Genomic DNA, 19,392 nt, shown 5'->3' on the forward strand with positions numbered 1-19,392 from the left:
TCATACAAAACCCTCAGCACATTCAGGAGCACAGTGAGCATCAGTGGCGAGAGCCCTGAACAGCAGTGGGGGGAAACTGAGGCACAGAGCACGGGATGCTCACAGAGTCACCCTGCGTTGGTGTGAGCAAGGGAAGCACGGCGGCAAGATTGAGGGGCTCTTACAACACTGCTGCTTCAGACTCAGCTGTGGGGCTTGTGGCTTTGCAGGCCCCTCTGCCAGCTCGTGGGGAGGGAGAGATGCCAAGCGCCCTTCCATGGCCGGTCTCGGGTGACAAGAGGCGAGTGCTGGCCACGGCCGTCAGGGAGCAGCAGCGCCATGGGGCCTGGCCCGGCCGGCACTGCACACCCTGCACAGCCCGGCTGAAGGGCTGGGAACGGCACCGAGGGGCCAGGATGGCGGATCCCATCATCCCTGCATCTTCTGCGGCTCCTGCGAGCCCGGTGCCCCGGCTGTGAGCCCTTCGCTGGGCCCTGGCACAGAGTGAAAGCCCTTGGGGAGTGTCTCCCTGCATCCAAGTTTGTCATAAGGGAGGGAGGGCAGGTCAGGGCCCACAGGGGCTTTGAAAACCCTCCCTGGGCCACAACCTTTCCATGGGAAGGGGGCGTGAGGACCCCAGCTGGTGTGTGACACACGCTGGTAACACCTGTGAGGGGAAACACCCTGTGAATAGGTGTTTTGTGCGTGTGTGTACCTACAGACATGCATGGCAGGGGGCTATGTATGTCCTGGGAGACAGGGCAGGGAGCTCTGCGTGTTTGGGGGGTCTCAGTGTGACCACGGGGGAACCTAGACTCAAGAGGAGGTTGTCCCTGTCCCTGTCTGTAGGAGGGGGATGCAGCCACGGGGGGCACATCGCTGTGTGTGCAGGGGTGGGCCCCTGTGCAGTGCAGGCAGCGAGCCGCGGCCGGTGCTTCACCCGCGGTGTCACAGCTGGCGGAGGGCCGCCAGCGCATTCCCGAAATCCCCAACTCCGCCCCCTCCCCCGTGCCGCGGCCCCTTTAAGGGCGGCGCGGGGCCGCCCGGGGGCGGAGCTGCGCGGGTGACGTCATCGCGGCCCTTGATAAAGGCGGCGGGATTCCCGGGGCGGCAGCGGCGGCGCGCGCCGGCGGGGCCACGTGCGCGGGGCGCGGCGGAGCCCCAGCCCCGGAGCCTGCCCAGCCTCCCGCGCCGCCATGGAGCCCGCCGGCCTCTTCCCCCCTTTCCCCGCCGCCGCTCTCCCCGCGCGGCCCGCGCCCGCCCCGGCGCCCCCGCCCCGCGCGGCCGAGACCACCCGCATCATCACCGACCCGGTCTCCGGCCGCTCCTACTGCAAGGGCCGCCTGCTGGGAAAGGTACCGGGAATGGGGAAAGGGGGCTGGGCCGTCGCGGAGGGCACCGGCTGCGCCGGGGTGAGCGGGAGAGGGGAGGGGCGGCCTCGACCCGCACCCCAGGCGGCCCGGGGCTGGATGCGGCCCCTCGGCTGCCGCCCGCCGCCCCCACCCTCCCCGCCTCGCCCGGCGGGCCCGCAGCAGTGCTGGAAGCCGTGAATCACCCGGGCTGGCTGCGTGCCTCGGCGGCTATCGGAGCCGCATCGGTTTCGGGGCGCCCCGCGGGGGTGCGTGGGCCGGTGGGTGCCCCGGTTCCCAGGGGTGCCGGCCCGCGCCGCTCCGCCGCACGCAACTTTTCCTCCGGTTGACAGCAGCGTGTGTAGGAGGAGGATGCCGGTTCCCAGCCCGACCCGAGTGGGCTCGGCGGCTGAGTGTGCAGATTGGAGGGTGACATCACGGCAGGAAAAACCTGTCTCCATGGGGCTGCCTTTCGATGGCCTCCGGTCCCCGGGCTTCCTGCCCTGCGCAGGACTTTCCAGGTTGATCTGTCATGTGGAAAGATGCAAAGTCCGGCCATAGTGGGAGGGAAAACGCCCTGGAGGTTTTACAAGAAATGGGTGAAGAAAATGCCTGCTTGAGAGCATCATAGTTCAGATCTTAGTGGGCGACGCAGCAGGAGGGAGCGTGTGACGCTTGCCGGGCTGTGCTGCCAGGGAAGGGAGGAGGAGGAGGAGGCTTGTGAGCAGGCAGGGGTAAGGAGCTGTCTCTCACCCATCCATAACCACCTCTTCCCTTGCAGGGCGGGTTTGCACGATGCTATGAAATGACAGACCTCTCCAGCAACAAAACCTATGCCGTGAAGGTGATTCCTCACAGCAGGGTGGCTAAACCTCACCAGCGGGAGAAGGTGGGTGCCGTGCGGCGGGGGGTGCTGGGGGCAGCAGCTCACCTGTGCTCGCCTGACACCGCTGCTCTCCTTCAGATCACCAACGAGATCGAGCTACATCGGGACTTGCACCATAAGCACATTGTCAAGTTCTCCCACTACTTTGAGGATTCGGAGAGCATCTACATTTTCCTGGAGCACTGCAGTAGGAAGGTCAGTGCTGCTGTGGCCTCCTTGTCAAAGGATCTCCTAAACAGCCATAGCTGGTTGGAGCAGGCCTTACTGAGGTGTTTTGTTAGCAGTCCCCTCCTGAGCTGTCACACCCTCTGAGCTCACCGTAAGCAGAGTGGTTTAGCACAGCACTGGGCACTCCAGCAGCTGTCCGTCATTCTCGGACTGCCTGCTCGTGGTGTGGCCAGAGGTTCCCATGGCTCTGATGAGCAGCCTCAGCCTTGTGGGGAGTCTGCTGAGGTCATGGCTGTGAAAGAAGGATTATTTGTGAATGTGCAACTTCTGGAAGAACTGGCTTTGACCCTGCCTACCCTGTGCCTAGTCAGCAGGGCTGCCTGTTCTCCCTGCCTGCATCACAAGCTGTCTTCTCTCCCTTGGCAGTCCCTGGCCCACATCTGGAAGGCCCGCCATACTCTGCTGGAGCCCGAAGTGCGCTATTACCTCAAACAAATCATCTCAGGCTTGAAATACCTTCACCTCAAGGGCATCCTGCACAGAGACCTCAAGCTTGGTGAGTGCTGTGGCTGACACATGGTGTTGTGTGGGGAGCAAGCTGTCCCCAAGGGACTTGTGGTGACGCATCGCCTTTGACTTGCAGGCAACTTCTTCATCAATGAAAACATGGAGCTGAAAGTGGGGGACTTTGGGCTGGCTGCTTGTCAGGATGTCTCTGACCAGAAGAAAAAGTAAGTTTGAGGTTTTCCTTTTTTAGAGTCCTTCAGGGTTTCACTCTTCTTTTTTCTGTGGCTTGCTAGGAGAGTGGAGGGGCAAGGGATCCCTCCTGGTCTTTGGAGAAGAAGCCTTAGGGCCCCTTCCTGGGGTGAGGGAGCAATTCCTGCTCCAGCTGCAGGCAAGGCGAGGGGGCTGGGGGCTTTGTGGCTCCTCCAGGAGTGAGCCTGCAGCCGTCGGGGAGAACAATGTGTTGACTATTGCTATTGTGCCTGCCCGGCTGCCGTGCCGGCTGCACAGGCTGGGACACAAAGGCTCTGTTCCCCCTCAGCTCTGGGACAGGCTCTTCCCAACAGCTCCCCAAGTGCAGCTGCTGCTGACCTCTGAGCTTGAGAGGAAGGAGTCTGTATGGGACTCCTTGTAGATGGAGGGCAACCACAAAGAGCAAAATGGAGTGGGGAGGACAAGGCTGTAAGCTAAATCCCAGGGCTAGGAGCAGGGGGAGGCTGTCTGGGAGGGGATGAAGAGCATGCACTGATCTGGTGCTCTGCCCCACAGGACAATATGTGGGACCCCCAACTACCTGGCCCCAGAAGTGCTGCTGAGGCAGGGCCATGGGCCAGAGTCGGACGTGTGGTCTCTGGGCTGTGTCATGTAAGTCTGTGCTGCAGGGTGGGGAGGGGTCCAGGCACCCTGCCTGGGGTGGGGGCAGCTGCTGTGTGGGCAACCCGATGAGGAAGTTTTCTTGCGCCGTGCCTTATGGCTCTGCAGCGGTTGCTGGGAGGTGGGGGAGGGGAGCACCTGTCTGGATCCTGCCTTACTTTGGAGCAGGTGCTATCCTGGGATGCTGTGTGGGCACAGTGCAAGCAGGACCTGCACGGGGTGGGTGTGCTCATGCCGCACTCAGCTCTGGTTCAAAGCAGGCTTGACCGCACCGTGAACCTGATAAACAACGGAAAATCTCTGTGGCTGCCGCGCTGTTTGCTCAGGGAGCGATCGCTCTTTCGGCACATCCAGCCCCTTGCCCGGCCGCTGCCTGCGAGCTTCCTGCTCCATTTTCCACCCTGATGACCACGCGGGTGGGAGCAGTGGGTGGCCTTTGCCTGCCAGCTCTTTGTCCTTCCTCCAGGCTCCTTGCCTGTTGCTCTAAACAGTTGCTAGGAGGAAGCATGGCCGGATGTGAGCATGGCTGTCGGGGCTGGAAGTGCTGCTCTCAGCCAGGTGTGGCCAGCCAAATGCCAATAACTTCCTTGCTTTAAGTGCTGCTGAGTCACAAGCCTGGTGGGGATCTGACAGTGGCATGCATGTTCCCTCCCAGGTACACCCTGCTGTGTGGGAACCCTCCCTTTGAGACCTCTGACCTCAAGGAGACCTACAGGTGTATCAAGCAAGTGGAATACACCCTCCCTGTCTTCCTCTCCCTGCCTGCCAAGCACCTCATCACTGGCATCCTCAGACGTAACCCCCAGGACCGCCTCACCCTTGATGAGATTTTGGACCACGAGTTCTTCAAGGTGGGTGGGGGGGGGGCCTGGGTCAAGGGACCCTTCTCCAGGTAGGATGAGGTTTTTTGGGCTGTGCAGGGTGCTGTCCTTGTCCTGTATGAAGTGTCAGTCCTTCAAAGGAAGCAGCCGCTGTCCTGCCCAAATGCCAGCCAGAGGAACTGAGGGATCTGGTGTGCTTCTGCTGCCTTGTTGCTATAGCAAGGGGTTGTTTCCTGTGCTGATGCCAGTCATGGTTCTGAGGCTTGACAGAAACACAAGCTGGCTGTCAGGAGGGATGTGAATGACTCTGGTCAGCCCAGGGCAGCTGCTCTGCCTGGAGCATGTGGCCTATGGAAACCAAACCTCTCCCCTGACCTCTCTGCAGGGCTACACGCCTGAGAAACTCCCTCCCAGCAGCTGCGTGATGGCTCCAGAGCTGAGTCCCCCAAATCCTGCAAAGACTCTGTTTGCTAAAGTCACCAAGACACTCTTTGGGAAGAAGAAACCTAAGGGTAAGTCTGTGCATTGCCAAGGAGCCTCTGGGTGACTCTTCCTTCAGGAAGAAGTAGATCCTGTTTTCTGGAGAGACCTCCTGATGGATCTCTCTGGACCCCGTGCCTGGGGACAGCACAAGCTGGGTGTGCCCCTGCCCTTCTTGTGCTGGTGGCCTGGCATGGGTGTGTGCCTGGAGAGCGGATACTGTGCCACAGCCCATGGGGCACTTCCTCCTGGAAGCCCTGTGTTGCATGAGAACTGGGAAGTGAAAGTGGGAGACAGCTGTCTGACACCCTCCTTGCCTCCATGGGCATGGGAATAGATAAGGGAGAGCTGAGCTACTGGGAGGGGTGGCCTGGATGTCCCCAGCCTATATGCTCAGCAGTGTACTCATCTCTTGCTCTCTCCTCAGCCAAGAAGGGCTCTTCAGAGGACAGGGATGACCTCTCCAAGCTGGTTACTGGGCTGATGAAGACCTCAATCTGTCGGCAGATGAGCTATAAAACTGTGGAAGGGAATGAGGTGAGAACATCTCTGAGGCTGTGCACGCCCTTCTTTGGCGGAGCAGGCAGACCGTGCTGAAGCCAGGTCTCTCTGCAGGCCACCCCTGTGTCGTGCCGCAGTGCCAGCTCCAGCCCCGTGGAGACAGTGGTGGAGGAGACATCTCGCAAGTCTGCGTCCCCCTCCATCCGGGGAACGATGGCCAGCAGCTGTGAGGGTGAGCAATACCTGTCCCAGCCACCCCAGCCTGCCCCAAGCTTCCTGTCATGCCTGGGCTGATAGCGGGGCTGGCTGACTCAGCCTGTCATCTTCTCCCCGAAGCCTTTGAAGATTGCGTCACCACCTCTGCTGTCATCGAGTCAGCTGTCCGGCTCCTGAGGACCTGCCTCTCCTCCATGCCTCCAGGTAAACTGGTTGGACTGCTCTGGGATGGGATAGGGGGCTGTGCATCCCCTTCCCCCTGGGATGAAGACATGGCTGCTACTTGGGGTACAAATAGCACCCTTAATGGTGCCAGAGCCTGCTGTAGGGATCTGTTCCCCCTGGGGAGGTGACAGACAGGGGCTGGCTGGCTGCACTGCTCACCTCCTCTCTTCTCCAACAGCGGAGAAAAACCCAGCTTCCCTGGCCCGCCATGAGCACTTTGTCTGGGTGAGCAAGTGGGTGGATTATTCCAACAAGTATGGCTTTGGCTACCAGCTCTCCAACCGCAGCATTGGGGTCCTCTTCAACAATGGCACGCACATGACGCTTTCCCCCAACCACAGGTGAGCGGTGGGAATGGGGTTCATCTGTCTCTAGGGGAGCCCCTTGGGTGGGAGGGGGAGTCTATACCAGGGTGGACATTGCCAAAACTTGTGCTCTGCTCCCTCCAGGACTGTACATTACAACCCGACCAACAGCAAACACCTGGTGTTCTCTGTGTCTGCCATCCCCGAGCAGCTGCAGGGACAGATGAGTGTCTTGCGCTACTTTGCGTCCTACATGGAGCAGCATCTCATGAAGGTGAGTGCTGGGGCCCAGGGCTGGACTTTGGGTCATGGCTTGACCACACCACTTGAGCTGGTTGGACTCCCTGCTTGCAGCTGTGGTCAGGTGGATACACAGGGTTATGCTCTGGGAGTGGGGACTCCACTGAGGGGGTACCCAGCTTTGGTGTTGTGTGTGCTGCTGGAAGCGCTCCCATGTGTGTGACCAGTGGCTTATGCAGACCCTTCTCTCAAAGGGAGGTGACCTGCCCAGCATAGATGACCTTGGGCAGCCCGCCCTGCTCCTCCTGCAGTGGGTGAAGACTGACCAAGCCTTGCTCATGCTCTTCAGCAGTGGCACCCTCCAGGTATGTGTGGGGCACAGTGGAAATGCGCAGACCCTTGTGAAGAGGAGACCAGATGGGGGTTTTCTGGTCTGTGTTGGATCTTGTCTGCCACAGGCCAAGTGGGAAATCCAGCTGTGAAAACAGCTGTGGGTGCAGGATGCTGCTCCAGTGCCTGGAGCTGCTGGTTGCAGCTTCCCCAGCCTGTGGAGAGACATAGCACTTCAGCTGGATGCTTCTGTCTGCCCTGTGCTAGGGCTGGCTCATTCCTGCCATGGGGCATGGACAGGGATGCTCCCAGGCAGGTTGGGGAGGAGGAACGGGTTGAGGCAGGAAATGTGGCTCCATCCTGGCTCCCAATGTGCTGTGGGAAGCACGGCTTAAACCAAGCCCAACCTCTCTCCTAGGTGAATTTCTACAACGACCACACCAAGGTGATCATTAGCAAGCCTGACCACTCCTGCCTTGTCACCTACATCAACCGGGAGCGCAACTCTTACACATACAAGCTGTGCAGCATCCAGGAGCTGGGCTGCTCTCCTGAGCTCCACCACCGCCTCAGATACATCCTCAAGCTTCTCCAAGAATGGGCTGAGGCCTAGCCTGGAACCTTGGGGGACCCTGTCTGGACTTGGAGGTCTCCCCCTGCCCTCCCATGGGATGGGAGGGATGATGTGGTGCTGGCTATCCCCCTGGGCATGTGTATCCTGGTGCTCAGCTGGACTCTGGACTAAGACATGTGGATGTGGTTACAGCAGCAGGTCTGGATATCCTTGCTGCTCCCTGGCTCTGGGCAATTGCTGTCTTCCCACTGGCAGCTCCTGCTCTGATGGTGCTGATCTTGATGGAATGGACTGGGGTGTTCCAGGAGGTGGTGGTGGGTGAGTGTCCTGCAGCCGGGTTTGGGGCTGGCTGAGCCTTGTTTGGGGCTGGCAGCTACTTGTGGTGGAGGCTCAGGCTCCCCTGCCCCAGCTGATTCATCATTTGCACAGACCCTCTGCATGGCCTGGAGATGGCTGCCACAGCCTTGATCTCAAATTTTGGGTGCTGTGGGATAGGAAAACCCCTTCCCAGGAGTGGGCAAGGGTGAAGGGTGCTGCCTGCCCTGCCAGGGGCTCTGTGGGCTGGTGTGTGCCACTCCACAACTGTTACACTAAGGAGGGAGCTGTGCTGGGCCTAACTGTGCCCAGTCTCTTCCCAAATTGTGAATTGTCTGGTACAACCTGAGGTTTGATAAAGGGTGGGGGATGGGATCTGAGGACTTGCCTGGAGAAGCCCTCATTTTGTTGGGACCCAGGGTTGTTTCTTATTTCAAGGCAGTTCTGCCGTGTGGGACTATTTATGTATCTTATTTATATGGATTTATTTATTTTCCTGTTGGTCTGTTCATGTGCAGTTCCCCTCTCCCAGACTTGCCTCAATAAAAACTTATTTGTGTAAGGGCAAACTATGTCCTCCGTATTTGAAGCTGGAGTCACGAAAGGGCTTCAGCATCATTCTTGCTCCAGAGCTGCTTCTGCCTCTTGGGGATGACCCTTCTTGGCACTGACTGCTGCTGGGGGATAAGGTCAAGGAGGCAGGATGGCTATGAGGAGCCCATGTAGTACCTCCACTGCTTTCATGGGACTGGCACAATGGGCAGAGTTAGCTCTTGCTTATCCTGGTGGAGCCTTGGAGCTGCTTCTCCTTGCTGCTGCCAAATGCATTCCCAGTCCTTTCTGCACTTGGACCCAACCCAGCTGCTCTCCTGACTGCTGAGCTGCAGAAGGCAGGAGCTATGACCCAGGTGGTGGAGGGGTTGCCTGGGCCCTTGCACTGACATCTTGTGTGATGGGATATAAGCTGGGCATGAAGCCAGGAAAGAGCTCTGTGAGCTTGCTTTGAAGGTGATCTGTGTAATCAATCTGCCTGGGAGCAGCTTGTGCTGTGGGAAGCAGCCTGGGCTGCTCCAACAGCCTTGGGCAGTTGCCTCTTCCAGGGAAATCCAGCCTTTTGTTGTGTTTGCTGCCGCTTGGGTCTTTTTGCAAACCATAGTACTGGGAACTGCAGCGTGGGTGTGAGCTGAGGCTGGAGTGAGCATCCGTATCTTGCTCCCTGCACACACCCTGGCCCAAGACTCCAGGTATGACACACAGCTGGACAAAACCTCTTTATTTCAGCTGCTCTCTCCCTACAGCTCTACAGAACTGGGTGGACAGAGAGGCACGTGCTACTCGAAGTAGACCCCGTACACTGTGGCCACAGCAAAGAGGGGAAGCATTGGAGAAGGTGGCAGAGGCAAAGCTGTCAGTCTGAGGGTCCCATAGTCCCCGGCTGGCCACCAAGAGGCTCTGCTGGCCCTGCTGGCCCAGCACCACATGGCAGACCAGCTTGTAGCGGGGTGGCACCACCTCCTTGGCCTGGTTGTGCAGCAGCTCAGTCAGGCTCTGGGCTAGTGGGGCACTGCCCTCGGCACTGTATGCAGTGGTCCCCAAGGCACAGGCCAGGGTCCCCTCCAGCACCCGCTGCACCCGCTCCCCATCAAACTTGCAGCCTTTGTCTGGCCCCATCCTGTAAGTGTTTTCAAGGCGGGTCTTGAGGATGGGTTGGAAAATTGGGAGCCCAGAGAAGCTAACGCGTCTGTGGAGCAGCCAGGGGCCAATGGAGGGGCGCCTGCTCCCCGGGAGCATCCCGAAGGAGCTGCGGCGGCTGAGGATGGAGTTGCGGCGGGAGAGCAGGGGGGGTGGCTTGCTGTCCTCCGTGCCCCGGGCTGGGGCTGGGGGCTGAGAGCCACGGCGGCCAGTGCGGAGTGAAGGGGCTTCAGTGCTGGCTGCAGCCAGCACCTGGGCTAGCAGGGCTACCTCTGGGATGGGCTGCTCAGCCATAGGGTTGGCCTGCAAAGGAGATGTACCTGAGTGTTAGGTGAGGCAGGTGTCCTGTAGCCTCTCCATTTCCCTGCCTCTTTGCCTCGCTTCTCCCTACCCTCTGCAAATCCCATGCCTTCTGGCATGTGAGTCTCTGTGAGACAAGATGCAGAGGGGCTGGGAGATCCATGGTAGCTGTCTTCCCTTCTCCAGTGCCTCCATGCCCATCAGACTCGGCCAGCTGGGGCTGATCCAGCGCAGTAATGTATGTTCCACACAGCCCTCTGCTCTCCCATCCCCAGCCCTTCCCCCGGCACAGGTGAGTGACTCTTTGCCCAGTGTTCAGTCTGCATCCCACACTTACCCTAAGCTCCACTCCCGTCCTTCCAGAGTAAACCCAGAGGACTTGTGTCTGGTGGATGTCACTGCCCAGGACAATCTTTATCTTGTAAGTTGCTGTGAGCAGGGCCAAAACTGTTGTGCTCCTGGAAGGTGAAGTGTTGCTACTTGACACTGTATGTCTCCAAGGCTGTTCTGGGGCATGGCTCCTTTAACTCCTTGTTTCCTGGTCCCTGGGCAGCTCTGTTCCCCTTCACTCCTGCCCTCTGCCTTTTCAGCTGTGTCAGCACAGGGATGTGGTTACTCCAGACATGTGCCCTCCAAACTCAGCTCCCTGCCAGCCCTGAAAAATGCAGGCTGGTATTGGATGTGCAAGAGAAGAGCAGGGGGTGGAGAGCAGCAGCTGTGATCACTGCTTTGTGCCCTGACTATGGGCTGCACTGGGGCTGGGCCCTGCAACAGCTTGACTTTGCTCAGACATTTGCATCCTTAGGCTACTTATGCCCCACTGCACCAAGGGAGAGTGTGTGTGGGTAGGCACCCATTGAATCATATAATCACATAGTGGGTTGTGTTGGAAAGAACCTTAGAGATCATCTAGTTCCAAATCACTGGCAATGGGCAGGGATGCCACCCCTAGACCAGATTTCTCAGAGCCCTATCCAACCCAGCCTTGAACACTTCCAGTGACTGGATGGAGCACAGCCCTGTCACATGCCAGGGACACTGCTGCTGTAATGCCTGGGGGCTGAGCAGGTCCCCGGGGGCTCCTGACCCCGGCTGGAGTTCCTCTCTGCCAGTGGAGCCCAGCCCAGCTGGTACGACACGGTTGTTCCATCAATGTGCCTTTGTCTGGCCTGGCTGCCGAGCTATTTGAGGAAAGCGGAGATGGCTTTTGTGTTTCTATCTCCCGTCGGAGGTATTTATAGCCTGCCTCTGACTAGTGCTGCCAAGCACACTGCCAGCTGGCCCCCATTCCCTTGGGGTGCTGCCTCAGCTCCGAGCCCCATTCCTGCCTCTCTCTTGCACCAGCCACAGACAAGGGTGGATCCTTCCATGGGCAATCCCTGCCTTAGGCTGCTTGGGGCCAGCCAAGGCTTGGAGAACGGCACAGCACTCGGTTTGGGCTTAGGTGAGTGGTTGCTCTGGTGGGTTGATCTAGTGGGTGGCAACCCCTGCCAGTGGGTGGCAGAGGGGTTGGAAATAAATGGTCCCTTCCCACCCAAGCCTTTCTATGAGGCTGGTGATGCTTTTTTCTGCCTGCAAGCACCTGTACCCTAAGCAGACATGAGAGCTGCAGGGCTCTGGCCTGGGGCATTGCCGAGAGAAGGCTTCCCCCATTTCAGGGGACAAATCTCCCTGCCGGGCTCCATCTGCTCCAGTGCTGCTGCTGGGGACTCAGCCATGCTTTCCCTGGGGGCTGTGATGTGCAGGTGGAGGTGAGGGTGATCTCCGTGCATGCGCTGCCTTTTCCAAAATCCCAGCTGCCAGTCTCTCTTCACCCTATGTCTTTGCTCTGCAGCAAAGCCACCAGCTTGGGCCGCAGTGTCCCCGTGCCAGGCGTGCCAGAGCCAAGCCAGGAAACACGGCAAGGAATTCCACTCGCAGCAAGACGCAGAACAGCCCTGCTTCCCCATCCGGCGAGTGCCGGACGGAGCGGCCTTGGCAGCAAGTTGTGCTTCACGCCTCATTGTCCCATCGCTCCCTCCCACTGCTCCCCCGGCAGCCCGGCCTCCAGCCCCAGCGCGGCCTGCCAGGTTTCCCTAGCAATGGGCCGTGCCGTACGACGCAGCGTGCTGGCTTCCTCCCCGCGGCCTCCCCGGGCTGGCCGGCCTCCCGACAGCCTCCGGATTCCCCGCCGCCATCCTCCGGCCTCCTCCCGCCGCCGCGCTCGCTGAGGCCGCCCATGGCCGGACCCTGCTCGGCGCGGCTGCAGGGCGACGTGGCCGCCTTCAGCGCTGCCCTGCGCACCCTGGTGAACAACCCCCAGTTCAGGTGAGGGCCCGGGCCGTGCCGCCTCCCCCCAGCCACGCCGAAGCCCCCGGCGGCTGCTCCGTGCTGTTTTCCCGCAGCCCCGAGCCCTCCGGCTGGGGCCATTGGGGCCCGCAGGCAGTTCGGGGAGCCCCGGGAGCTGGTGGGGCCGATGCGGCTTGTGCGGCGCTCCCCACACACCCGCATGCCAGCAGGAGTCCAGGGCTGCCCAGGTGTAGCCCACCCTGCACAGCCCTCAGGAGGAGGGAAAGTTCCAGGGTGTGCCCAGACCCCCTGTGTCCCTAGGCATGGTGCCAACAGGGCAAGGCCGTTTCTCAGGATAAATGCTGTGCTGGGGATCTTGCCCTTGTCAGGAATGGGGGTACATTGAGCTCCTCAGGAGCAGCTTCCTCCCTGCTCAGTTCTTCTCCTACCTAGCTTTATTGGTGTTTTATCCCCGGAGAGTATGCGACAGCCTGGCATCCCTCCTCACAGGGTTTGGCATTCTCTGCCAGAGCAGAGGGCAGAGATGGAGATGCTGCCTTGGCTCCCTCACCCATTTGGTATGTCCTGCCTGGCTGTGGTCCTCTTCATCTACTTCTTGCTGAGGCCTGGCTAAAGAACACCAGAGCTATCTAAGGAAATCCCCATTCCTGCTGAAATTTTTGGCCACCCAGAAGAGAAATCCCAGTAAAAACTCCCCAGCCACAGTGCCAGGCAGTAGAGGAGTGGCTGACCCTGCCTGGTCATTCTCAGCCTACATCCTGCTGCTCACATCTTTCAATGCATACTCCTTATCCAGCATCCTGCAGTCTGCATCCTGCAACCTGAAATCTGTGCTCTGCATCCATCTACTTCATCCCACATCCTGCATCCTTTCTCCTGTAGCCTGTGCCTCACAGCATGCACTCTGTAGCCTTTGTTCTGCATCCCACATCCTGCAGCCTTCATTTTGCACCCATCCTGCAGCCTGTGTCCTGCATCCCATACCTTGCATGCCATCATCATAGCTGGCATTCCACATCTCACAGCCTGCATCCTGCTTGCCCCTCTTGGCCTGTGGACCTCAATCACAGAACAGTTTATCATGATCCCCCTTGCGGGAGCAGTCATGGAGGACGTGTTGGGCTCTGCTCACCGCACCCATCCTGCCCCAGCTGTGTCTCCTGATTGATAGACACTTGGGATGACCCAGGTGTCTGTTGTGGCGGGCACATCCACCTCCCTGTGGGACACTCTGAGGGTCGGGCCATGGATTTGTACATGTCATCATGGCAGTCAGAGTTTGGGCGGCATGTCTTCTGCTCATTGGTCTGCTGGGATGGAGAAAGGAGCAGGGGGATAGATGGGCCATAGCCACAGGTGTGCTCAGGCTGGTGACTCCGTGTCCTTTGCCTGCTTCCTTTCCCCTGATCTTGCCCCACTTTCCTTGGGCCATGGAGCTGGGGAAACATTTTGGGGAGGGGAGGGTTATAGGGGATCAGGGCAACAGGATGGTCCCATGTGCTCTAGACCATGTGCTCTACTGTATGCCACAAGCTGTCCTTTTGGGCCTGTGCCAGCCCTTCCGGCAGCTATGTCAGAGACTTCACATCCTTGAGATGATGAGTCAGTTCCCATGAGTCAAGGAGACTCATCCTGGTGACAGCAACGCTTTCCTTGGCTCTGCTATGCCAAAACAGAAAGTCACTTTCTCCAGCTGTCCTTGGCCTTTCTCTGCCCTGCTCGGTGCCAGCACCCTGGGCTCTCTGTGCCAGCAGCCAGGGCTCTCCATGCTTCCCAGAGGACTTGTCATGCTCACCTCGCCTGCAGCATTCAGGTGGCTGGAAAGAGCCACCAACGAGGTCCCCTCTGTTCCCCTGTTGGGACAGACCCCTGGGTTAAAAGTGAAGGGTACTGCCCTTGTGCTGGGCACTCAGCAGGGCCCTTCTGTGTGCCCTGTCCCAGCCCAGGGAAGGCTGTGTCCTTGCTTCCAGGCACCGTGTCCCTCATGGTCCCCTCTCCCCCGCAGCGATGTGATGTTCGTGGTGGGCCAGGAGCAGCAGAAGGTGTTTGCTCACCGCTGTGTGCTGGCGTGCCGCTGTCAGGTGTTCCGTGGCATGCTCAGCCAGGCACCAGTGGGCAGCCAGGACACCTCCAGCAGCGTCCCACCCCAGGGCCCCTTCATCCTGGGCAACGTGCAGCCTGAGGTCTTCCTGGCTGTCATTGAGTTCCTCTACACCAACAGCGTCACCCTCAACAGCCACATAGTGAGTGGGGATGGGGCTGGTGGGGACCATGGAATGGGAGGGACAAGAAGGGGATGCAGGGGAAGGGGGTGCTTTGCAACTCTTGGTGTGCCAAAATTGGAGGAGATGGTCTATGTGATTCTTTCTGGCTGGCTAACAGGGTAATGAATGTGTGGGGTCTCAACCCAGCACAGTGGGGTGTCCAGAGCACCTTGTCCCAGTCTTGGGACCTCTGGCTGTGTGTACCCTGGATGATGAGAATGGCGACACCATCGCAGGAGATTTTTCTCCATGCAGCAGCCTTATCTCCCATGCCCCAGTCAGGAGCTCCCACGGAAGCTGGAGCACACCTACCCTTTACCCTGGGCTGCTGTGCCCATCCATGGCCCCACACGCTGATGATCACAAGGTCCGTCTTGCCTGCAGGCACTGGAGGTGCTGACCTCATCGGTGGAGTATGGCTTGCAGGACCTGTGCAAGGTACAGTGCTATGTGGGCTGTGGGCAGTGGTCCTGAGTGTTCCCAGGTTGGGCAGCACCCCCAGATGGTCCCTGCATGGCTGATGGCTGGGGGTGCCTCTGAAGAAAGCACTGTGGTGAATCACACAGGTTTGGCCCTGTTTCTCAATCCTGGAAGGTCTCTCCAGTGGGATCCCCCTTGAGGGGGTGCAGCAGCGGCGGGGAATCCCACAGGGGAATCCCGAGAAGTCATGGGGAAGGATGTGGAGTTTCACATCTGCTGCACAGCAAAGGTCAGGAGGAAAGCCCCTGTGCCTTTGCCCACACGTGCTGTCTGGTCATCTGACAGGATGATGCAGTTAAAGAGAGCCCTGATCCTTGGGAGCAGTCAGCACCTCAGCTGTGGTGCTGCCAGGGTGATGCTGCTTCGGGTGGGAAGGTGGAAGGTGTGGGGAAGGCAGCAGGGAGGAAAGAGGAAGGGTGGGAGCTGAACGAGGAGGGGCTGGGGAGCTGAAGCAGCTCTGCCAGAGTGGTGGGATGGGACCTGTGGGAACAAGGCCAAAGCCCAGATGTGGCAGAGAGCTGTCAAACAGCTGTCTGGGCAGGGAAGGGATATAAGGGGTGTAGCAGAAAAGGGGGACCTGGTGCTCCTGTCGAGTCACACCCCACCACCCAGCAAATGCATCCTGAGGGGGATGACCTGCATAGAGGAGGGGTGGGAGGGAAAGGGGCTGACCAAGGACAGCTGGTGAAACCATGTAATAGTGCGCAGCTGCAGGGTGACCTCATATCCCTCCTGTCAATGACTCAGGGCCCTTCTGCCCCAGCTGACAGCTCCTCCCTGCATGTCACATCCCCTTGGGTTTCCCTGGGACTCTGGTAGGCAGCTGAGATAGGCAGGAGAGAGGTCCCACTCATGATCAACATGCTGGTCTGGCTGCATCCCACCTGCATCATCCATGCAGGGGATGCAGCTGGAGATGCTGTTCCCCCAGCAGTCACAGCCAGAGCACAGCTGGCAGGCAGGGCTGGGGCAAAGCTGAGGTCACCCAGTGCACTGCAGCTGGCACCAGGATTGTGCCCTATGGTAGAACATTGGTGGCATCTGTAGGCAGGATTAAGGGACCCATCTGGGGCTATCAGATCGGCTGAGTTTGGTCACATCAATCTTGGTCCCTGGCTCCATCAGTGGCCAAGCTGGCTGCCCACATCCACCCTGCAAGACCTCATCCCACAGGCCATTGCTTATGAAATCCTGGGGGACTGGAGGTGACTCTGCCCCACATTCCATGTGCTGGGGTCTCAGGGGATGCTGAGAGTTGTGTGGGGGGATGGCAGGGTTGTGTCCCCGACTCTGCCCACCCTCTCCCTGTCTGCCTTACAGCTCTGTGTCAAGTTCATCAAGGACACGCTGAGCGTGGAGCAGGTCTGCGAGGCTCTGCAGGTAAGAGTCACACCGTTAGGGTCTCATTTTATTTATTAAAAATAATCTGTACAATTTTGGGGCAGGAGCAGACTTGACCCTTCTGTTCTCTGCTGGACAGTGGGGCAGGATTTCCCACTCACCCCTGGCCCAGCAGCTGCCCTGCCAACTCCCAGACCACTGGTATTGTACCAGGGCTGCAAGGGACAGTGGGGCCACCAGATCCTGGCAGAGAAGTGTCTTCTCTGTCAGCCTGAGCAGGACTGGCCAGAACTCCACAGTGCCAGGGCTTTGTCATCATCTGCATGAAACTGGGAGGCACTGGGTTTTGGGGAGCCAATCCCAAAACCCCTGCTGAGAGTTGAAGCCCCTAAAAGTAGCCTTGTGAAGGTCCTAATGGCCCTGGCCATGCTACTTGGTGGGACCAAGGCTGCTCTCCAGAGAAGGGGTATTTAATCTCCCACAAGCTGAAACAATCTTGGGGTAAGGTGCCTGCCCCAGAGCACAGAGCCCCAGCCAGATGTGGTGCCAGACCACTGTGACATAAACGGTGCTAAAATTGGCCCAGAGGAAACAAAAGAAGAAACCCCAAAACCCCAGAACAAAACAAACCTGAAGAAAACAGCTCATCTGCCCTCCCCACTTATGTCAGCACTGGTCCCCTGCTGTGGTGGAGGGGGATGTGATGTTCACCCTGCCTGTGCTGGTCCCCAGTATCCCACACACCGGGGCTGCTGTGGGGGGATGGGGGAGGGCAACCCGAGGGGCAGTGCCAGCCCTGGGACCAGCATTGCTCAGTAGGGCTGGGAGAAAATGAGAGCAACCCCAAATTCATGCTGCAGTGGGGAATGGCAGCTGTGGGTCAGGCTGAGGCTGGCACCAGGGGTGTGGGGTGCTTGTGGGGGGCTTTAAGCTGATCCTGTGCCCACACAAGGAGCACTGGGGACTGGTGGTTTCATGTGCCTGCAGTGTTACCTTGTGAGAACAGCACCAGGGCTTCTCACCCACTGTGAGATGAGTGAGATGCCGGAACAGAGGTGGAAAATCACATGTCCTGCTTAGGGTGGGGCTGGGTGACCATTGTGGGTGTTACAGCTGCCAAAACATTTGCTGTTGGGCAGGCCAAGAAAGGAGGGGGCCTTGGTGCCCCTTTCTCCCCACATTATCACTGTGATACCCAAACCAGAGGGATGTGTGCCTCACCTGTGTCCCTGACAGTGCCCACGTATCTGTAGGGCTTTGACAGGGAGGCCTTCCTGCCCTGGACCCCCTTGCAGGTGTCTGTGTTGTCTCGCAGGCTGCAGTGACCTATGGGCAGGTGGACCTCCAGCAGCACTGCCTGGCCTTCATCGAGGGCTGCACCGCGGTACGTGACAGGTGATGGGGGAACATGGTGGGGGGTACCCCAGGGTGTGGGGGGCACACGGCATGGAGAATGCTGCATGAGGCAAGGGAGCAGGGCTCCTAAGGATGAGATGCCTGGGGGCTGGGAGGGGAGCAAATTTGGAGAGAAGATGCTGGGTGACTGACAGAGGCAGACTGGGGGTTATTGGAGTGCCAGAGGATTGGAGTGTGGGTTGGGGGATGCTGGAGTGCCAGGCAGGGATGGCACCAGGATGTGTCTGATGGACAGGGGTGGTGGTTGTGTGGGGTCCTGGTTCCAGCCCCCTGGTGTTGTGGTGTGCTGGCAGGCAGTGGTGCGGACCCAGGGCTTCCGTGAGCTCTCCGACGTGGTGCTGGCGCGGGTGCTGCGCAGCGACCGCCTGGCCGCGGATGAGCTGGACCTGGTGCAGGCTGTGCGGGAGTGGGCTCACGTCAGCTCGGTGAGTGGCATGCAGCAAGGACTATCCAGGGGTGCCTGGGCCCCCACCAGCCCAGGCTGGGAATGTAGGCACCCTATCTCTGAGCCCAGGGCTCGGTGATGCACACAGAGGCTGTGTCACTCCCCCCAGGCCCCTGCTTCCCCTGGTGCCCAGGACATCACCAGCCTCATCCCTCACATCCTGATGTCTGACAGGCTGTGCTGGAGCGTCCGGTGCCAGAGGTGGCTGCCCTGCCCGTGAGGGAGCTGCGTCTGCCCTTGCTGGCACCCAGCGAACTGGTGACACTGGAGAGCTACAACCAGCAGGACCTCCTCATCCCGGTGAGCTGCTGCCTGTTCTTAGTGTCCCCTGACTGACCTCCAGGGCTGGAGTGTGCTGTGGGATGGGCTGAGGAGGACCACACTGTGGCAGCGCTGATGCCCCCATCCGTCTCCCCTTCCCCACAGGTGGAGAACATCGCGGCAGCCTGGCGTGCCCACGCACTGAGGAAGGGCAGTGGGGTGCCCTCCCGCCTCTGCCGTCCCCGCCGGGGCACACGGCCCCGCGACCATCACCGTCACCTTGAGCCACACGCCAAGTAGGGGCTGGCAACGAGTTTTGTCCAGCCCAACCGGGGACTCTGCAGCGGGGCAGACAGCGGGGCTGGGCACTGATGCTGCCGTGGCCAAGAGCATTGACAAGATGCCAGTGCAGGATGCCTGGGTCACCCCAAAAGTGATGCAGGGGCTGGGGGTAGGGGAGGGCTGGGCTATGCGATGGGTGCAAGGACACTGCAGGCTGCCCAGGTAGTGACCCAAGGGTGGTGGGGCTGCAGAGATCCCTGCGGGATGGGGACCCAGGATGAGCTCCCCCTTCCCCGGGGCCGTGCTGCCCTCCCCCGGCAGCGGGGCTGTGCTGCAGTGGGAGAGAGCACCAGTGCCTGCCCGGGCGGGGCCACGGGGACCCTGGGGCTTGGAGGGGGTGCAGGTAGGAGGGGACACATGGGCATCTTTGCACGCATTGCTGCACCGACGGGCTCCCAACCCCCGCCAAGCCGTGCCAGCAGGCCACACACACGCAGCACAGACTGCCAGCCCCCCTTGCACCCCCCATTGAGTGTGTGCACACAGCTGGGTCTGTCTCAAGCACACAAACCCCCCTCCCAGCTGTGTTCCCCAGGAGAAAGGGCCAGACACAGCAGGTAATTTATATATAATATATATATTTACTCTTTAAAAATAAACCTTCAGTCCCCACTACCGCCTGTACAAACTACAAAAATAAACCTTTGCTCTCTTTGATATAAATAACTTAGATGGCGTGTTTGGGGGGGGGGGGGGGGGGGGGGGGGCTGCCCGCCGTGCCCACGCCTGGCACGGGGACAGGGTCCCCAAGGCCACCCCTGCTGAGCGGCAGTGTCAGGGGGCCGGGGGGCCTGGG

The 19,392-nt window shown here is 59.6% G+C and overlaps 3 protein-coding genes across 3 annotated transcripts; 2 read left to right on the forward strand and 1 right to left on the reverse strand.

Moving 5' to 3' along the window:
* The first annotated feature begins 1,107 nt into the window (after nt 1-1,107).
* Nucleotides 1,108-8,326, forward strand: PLK3 (polo like kinase 3). The gene is made up of 15 exons (XM_041483188.1): nt 1,108-1,334; nt 2,110-2,217; nt 2,293-2,409; nt 2,809-2,938; nt 3,026-3,113; nt 3,655-3,750; nt 4,415-4,610; nt 4,966-5,092; nt 5,488-5,597; nt 5,676-5,793; nt 5,898-5,981; nt 6,181-6,343; nt 6,452-6,581; nt 6,802-6,912; nt 7,296-8,326. Exons 1-15 carry the CDS (start codon nt 1,176-1,178, stop codon nt 7,488-7,490), a joined length of 1,932 nt encoding a protein of 643 aa, XP_041339122.1. The 5' UTR covers nt 1,108-1,175; the 3' UTR covers nt 7,491-8,326.
* A 771-nt stretch (nt 8,327-9,097) lies between these two features.
* DYNLT4 (dynein light chain Tctex-type 4) lies at nt 9,098-10,153 on the reverse strand. Its single transcript, XM_041483569.1, is given in 3 exon segments — nt 9,098-9,139; nt 9,141-9,761; nt 10,096-10,153. Coding segments are annotated over 2 exon segments (654 nt in total). The 5' UTR covers nt 9,753-9,761; nt 10,096-10,153.
* Nucleotides 10,154-11,839: 1,686 nt separating this feature from the next.
* Nucleotides 11,840-19,259, forward strand: BTBD19 (BTB domain containing 19). The gene is given in 9 exon segments (XM_041483561.1): nt 11,840-11,875; nt 11,878-12,065; nt 14,053-14,290; nt 14,696-14,749; nt 16,112-16,171; nt 17,448-17,516; nt 17,842-17,973; nt 18,168-18,293; nt 18,420-19,259. Coding segments are annotated over 9 exon segments (1,038 nt in total). The 3' UTR covers nt 18,555-19,259.
* Nucleotides 19,260-19,392: the final 133 nt, after the last annotated feature.

This window comes from Pyrgilauda ruficollis, unplaced genomic scaffold (genome assembly GCF_017590135.1).
Source record: "Pyrgilauda ruficollis isolate IOZ18807 unplaced genomic scaffold, ASM1759013v1 scaffold6, whole genome shotgun sequence".
Classification (NCBI taxonomy): Eukaryota; Metazoa; Chordata; class Aves; order Passeriformes; family Passeridae; genus Pyrgilauda; species Pyrgilauda ruficollis.